The sequence below is a fragment of the Tupaia chinensis genome, unplaced genomic scaffold (genome assembly GCF_000334495.1).
Source record: "Tupaia chinensis unplaced genomic scaffold, TupChi_1.0 Scaffold000159_1, whole genome shotgun sequence".
In the NCBI taxonomy this organism is placed as follows: Eukaryota; Metazoa; Chordata; class Mammalia; order Scandentia; family Tupaiidae; genus Tupaia; species Tupaia belangeri.
Window position 1 is genome coordinate 3809504 of NW_006159630.1, and position 4694 is coordinate 3814197.

A 4694-nucleotide genomic window follows, 5' to 3' on the forward strand; every position below is an offset into this window, starting at 1 on the left:
CTGCAAAAGCCCCACTACCCCACTGCTGACACGGACGGCAGCGACGTGGGAGGAAAGGCAGGAGAGGCAGGGGCTGTCTCAGACCCCAGCCGGAGAACCGCAGGACGGCACTGCCAGGACAGAGAGCAGGGGCTGACCAGAGGCAGGCTGGACAGGCCAGAAGCCCCTCGTGAGAGGAGCCAACGGGAAAAGAGCATCAGGAAGGGGCTGGCCACCAAGTGGGACACCGGAAACCGGCAGCATGGGGGAGAGGGAGGGAGGTGGCCCTTGGACCTGGCACAGACACCAAGGCCATGGCCTCAGAGCTGCTGGCCAGAGGCCTGACCCTCTGCCTTCTCCGCCCAAGGTGCCCTGGGATGACCTCCGCTACCTTTTTGGGGAGATCATGTATGGCGGCCACATCACAGATGACTGGGACCGCCGGCTCTGCAGGACCTACCTGGCAGAGTACATCCGGGCAGAGATGCTGGAGGGAGAAGTGCTGCTGGCCCCCGGCTTCCAGATCCCCCCCAACCTGGACTACAAGGTGAGGGGCAGCCCTGCTCAGGGACAGACAGAGGGCAAAGCCCACGTGAGCGCAGCTGCAGTGCAGCAGCCCGGGGGTGACGCCATCCTGGCCGGCTCCCGGGCGAGAACCTTGCAGCACACATGGGGCATCAGTAGTTGGGGAGAGCCCAGGAACCGAAACAAGACAGCCTCTGGGCTGTAGGGTGGGAATTCCCTTCCCGTAGCTGGGGAGCATGGGGGCAGCCCCCAAAGTGGCTCAGGAAACACATGGGGCTCGGACAGAGGACATGGCGTGGGCAGGGCATGCGGGTAAAACACACTTCCTGAACGGGGACGTGAGTGTCAGCCTGCACAGCTGTGCCCCGGCAGCTTGCTCACTCGTGGCCCTCCCCAGGGTTACCACGAGTACATTGATGAGAACCTGCCGCCCGAGAGCCCCTACCTGTACGGCCTGCACCCCAACGCCGAGATCGGCTTCCTGACGGTCACCTCGGAGAAGCTGTTCCGCACTGTCCTGGAGATGCAGCCCAAGGAGACTGACTCGGGAGCAGGCACAGGGGTGTCCCGAGAGGAAAAGGCAAGGTCCCTGATGCCCACTCCCACATCGGAGGAAGGCCAGGGCCTTGAATGTGGGCCAGCAGCATTAGCCCTGACCGCGGCAGCCTTGGGAGCCTGTGAGCAAGGCACGGTCTGGTGGCCCTGAGCTTCATGCATTAGCGCTCCAAGGGCTGCAAGCTGGTTACAGGTCCCCAGCCGTGGCCACAGCTGCCACCGAGCACGGTCACAACCCCACAACACGCAGTACACTGGGGACCACCCAGATGTCTGGCCTGAGCACCTCAGCCAAGCCTGTGGCCAAGGCTCCCTGCCCCTTCATCCAGCATGGCCACACCATGGTCCTGGGTTTCTTGCAACTCCCAAGCCCTCTGCGTCTTCCCTCCACCCTGGGACCTGGCCCGGGAACACCCTGGGCAGACTCTCTGACCCTGAAGCTGGTGGGGAGGGGTATCTGCCCTGGAAAACCTGCAGTGATGGGGCTGGCTGGGGGCTAACTTCCAGGTGAAAGCCGTGCTGGACGACATCCTCGAGAAGATCCCAGAGACATTCAACATGGCCGAGATCATGGCAAAGGCAGCTGAGAAGACCCCGTACGTGGTGGTCGCCTTCCAAGAATGTGAAAGAATGAACATCCTGACCAACGAGATGCGACGTTCACTGAAGGAGCTGAACCTGGGGCTGAAGGTAAAGTAAATGCCAGGTGTGGGTGTGTGTGCGTGTGTTCGTGCATGCACGTTGTAAGTGCACTGTACACATACATGAGCATGTGTACATGTAAGTGTGCCCATGAGCATGCATATGTGGTGTGTATATCTGTGTGTACGTGCATGTGCATGTGTGTGCACATGTATGTAACCGTGCATGTGTGCAAGTGTGCATGTGTACATATGTGTGTTGTTTGTGCACTGTGCATGTGTGTGAGTGTGCATGTATGCATATGTTGGGTTGTCAGTAAAGTCCTCACACGTTTTTGCTTAGAAAAACAAGATGGGGACCAGAAGGAGGCGAAGTGGTTAAGGCGCTGGACATTCCCACATGGTCGACCATGGTTCAAGTCCTGGACCTGGCGGCTTGCTTTCTCACTTTCTCTCTCCCTCTCTTTCTCTGTCTATCTCTCTGGTTAAATTGAAAAATGAGCAAATGAATAAAGTTAAATTTAAAAAAAGAAAAACGGGAAAGCATCGTGACTTTACTGGCAACCCAAGATCACACAGAGGCACGCACTCTCTTAGAGACAGAAAGTCAGGCGGGACGTGGCCTGGAGGCAGGCCGGACACTGCACTGACTGGCCAGCCTGCCCACAGAACAGGCCACAGAGCGCAGGCAGTGCCACGGGCCGTTCCCTTCACTGCTCCCGGTAGGCTCCAGTGGCACCACGTGGGCCAGTGTCCTGACCACTCCCTACACAGGCAGGGGCACCACACCCTCTTAGCTGGGGCAAAACGTGGTGCAGCCTGGGCCCCCTGCCCCGTCTATATGTCCCCAGGGGGAGCTGACCATCACGACGGACATGGAAGACCTCTCGACAGCTCTGTTCTACGACACGGTGCCCGACACGTGGGTGGCCAGGGCCTACCCCTCCATGATGGGCCTGGCGGCCTGGTATGCCGACCTGCTGCTTCGCATCCGGGTGAGTAGGCTTTCCCCACGGAGCTAGGACTGGGGGACCCGGGACCCAAACATCCAGGGCTCAGCAGGGCCACATATCCCAGCCTGCAGGACCTTGCCTCGAGGGGGACACTGGGGCCAAAGTGAGGGCAGCTCCCATCAACTCTCCCAGGCGAGCGGAGAGCTCACGTGTACCTTTGGGGGCTGGCCGCTTTCCACGGGACCAAGGTGGCCACAGTGAGCCTCTCCGGGCTCCTGAATTACCCTCAGATGTTATGCCATTCGCCTTGCCCCTGCCCGTTCCCGCATTTAAAATGGAGCTGGGGGCCAGTGGGCGGCGTAGTGTTACACACACTTCCACGCGGCCGACCACAGTTCAAGTCCCAGATCCAGCAGCTTCAAACTCAGGCCAGGCAAGTGTGTGTGTACCCAAAATCCCAAGAGGAGGAACCAGCAGTTAGCGTATTGGCTATGTCACTGGACTCCCACGTAGTCGACCGTGGTTCGTGTCCCGGACCCGTTGGCTTAAAACTCACGCCGGGCGCATGTGCGTGCGTGCCCAAGATCCCGAGAGGAGAATGGAGGAGAAGGGATTGCGGCATGACCATCCCCCCTGGGGGGGGATTTCTCGCTTTCTGTCTCTATGTCTCTCTCTGTCTGTCTGGCGAGCGCACGCGCCCTACAGTGAAAATCTCTCAAAAAAAAAAAAAAAAATCCCAAGAGGAGAAGGAAGACTGTGGTGTGGCCATCCCCCTAGGGGGGTGTTCTCTCACTTCCCTCTCTCTGTGTCTTTTATTTGTGAACACATGTGCCCTCTGGAAACAAACAACATGGAGGCAGGCAGCAAAGCTTGTCACAGGAAGCCACAGCTGCACTGATGCCATCTGAGAGGCTTGCTGGGGGGCCAGGGAAGGCTCTGCTGCACCCCTGCCCGGCCGCACCCCTACTCTGCCACATTCCCTCAGCTGTGCCCCTCAGCCATACCCCTGCCAGGCAGCACGGCCAAGGCCCACGCTCCCACGTCACCCTCTCCGCTCTCAGAGGCTCCTCTTCTCTTCCAGGAACTTGAGGCCTGGACGACAGACTTTGCCCTGCCCACCACAGTGTGGCTGGCTGGGTTCTTCAACCCGCAGTCCTTCCTCACTGCCATCATGCAGTCCATGGCCAGGAAAAACGAGTGGCCCCTGGACAAGATGTGTCTGTCTGTGGAAGTGACCAAGAAAAACCGGGAGGACATGACTGCTCCCCCCCGAGAGGGCGCCTACGTGTACGGGCTCTTCATGGAAGGTGAGGAGGGGCTCAAGGGCCTGGAGAGGCTCCCGTCCCACTCTCCAGTGGGCTGCGACTGTGACTAGGCCAGGGAAAGGGGAGAGGACCTTAGCCTCATGGATGCCAAGGGCTCATAGGGTTCTGAGGTGGTCAGGGAGACCAAGCCCCCCAGCCGACGGCCTGCCGTCTGCTGGACCAGAGACGGCAGCACTGGCACGAGAAGCATAGCCACCAGGACCCTGGAAGGGAACCCAGGGCCGGTGCCCACTCGGGGGCAAGCAGAAGGCTCTAGGGTATGGAAGCTGGCCCTCGGAGAGGCCAGGCCCCCTGCCGGTGTTCGTGCAGCCCCGCCCACGCCCAAGCCACTGCCCCGGCAGGGGCTGCGGGAAGATTTTGCTCACTTTCCCTGTCCTGCTACTAAGAGGATACCAGACAGGACAGAGAGGCAGGCCCCTCCTGACCCGCAGAGGGTGGCAGCTCCGTCACCCCAAGCCTGGCGCACTGTGGGTGGCAGAGCCCACAGCAAAGGCTCAGGTACCCCGATTCCCACAGCACAAAGACGACACAGCGGCAGCTGCTCTGTGTTTATTTTGGAATCAGAGACAGGAAGTACAAACTGTTCGTCGGGTGAGTAGAAACGGCAGTCTGGTTCGAGGCAGTAGCATTTCTATGTGCACACGTGTGCATGCATGCTTGTACTGCATGTGTGCACAGGAGAGCCGTTACACGGAGGGGAGGGGGCGCTGAGCCCC

At 59.9% G+C, this 4694-nt stretch overlaps 1 protein-coding gene across 1 annotated transcript in view; it reads left to right on the forward strand.

Annotated features, from left to right (window-relative positions):
* The window catches only part of DNAH17 (dynein axonemal heavy chain 17), a 125888-nt gene that overhangs the window by 120114 nt on the left and 1080 nt on the right, over window positions 1-4694 (forward strand). Inside the window, 5 exon segments of the mRNA XM_014586747.2 lie at window positions 347-526; window positions 902-1084; window positions 1567-1749; window positions 2552-2695; window positions 3735-3960. Of these exon segments, the coding sequence (XP_014442233.1) occupies window positions 347-526; window positions 902-1084; window positions 1567-1749; window positions 2552-2695; window positions 3735-3960 (916 nt within the window).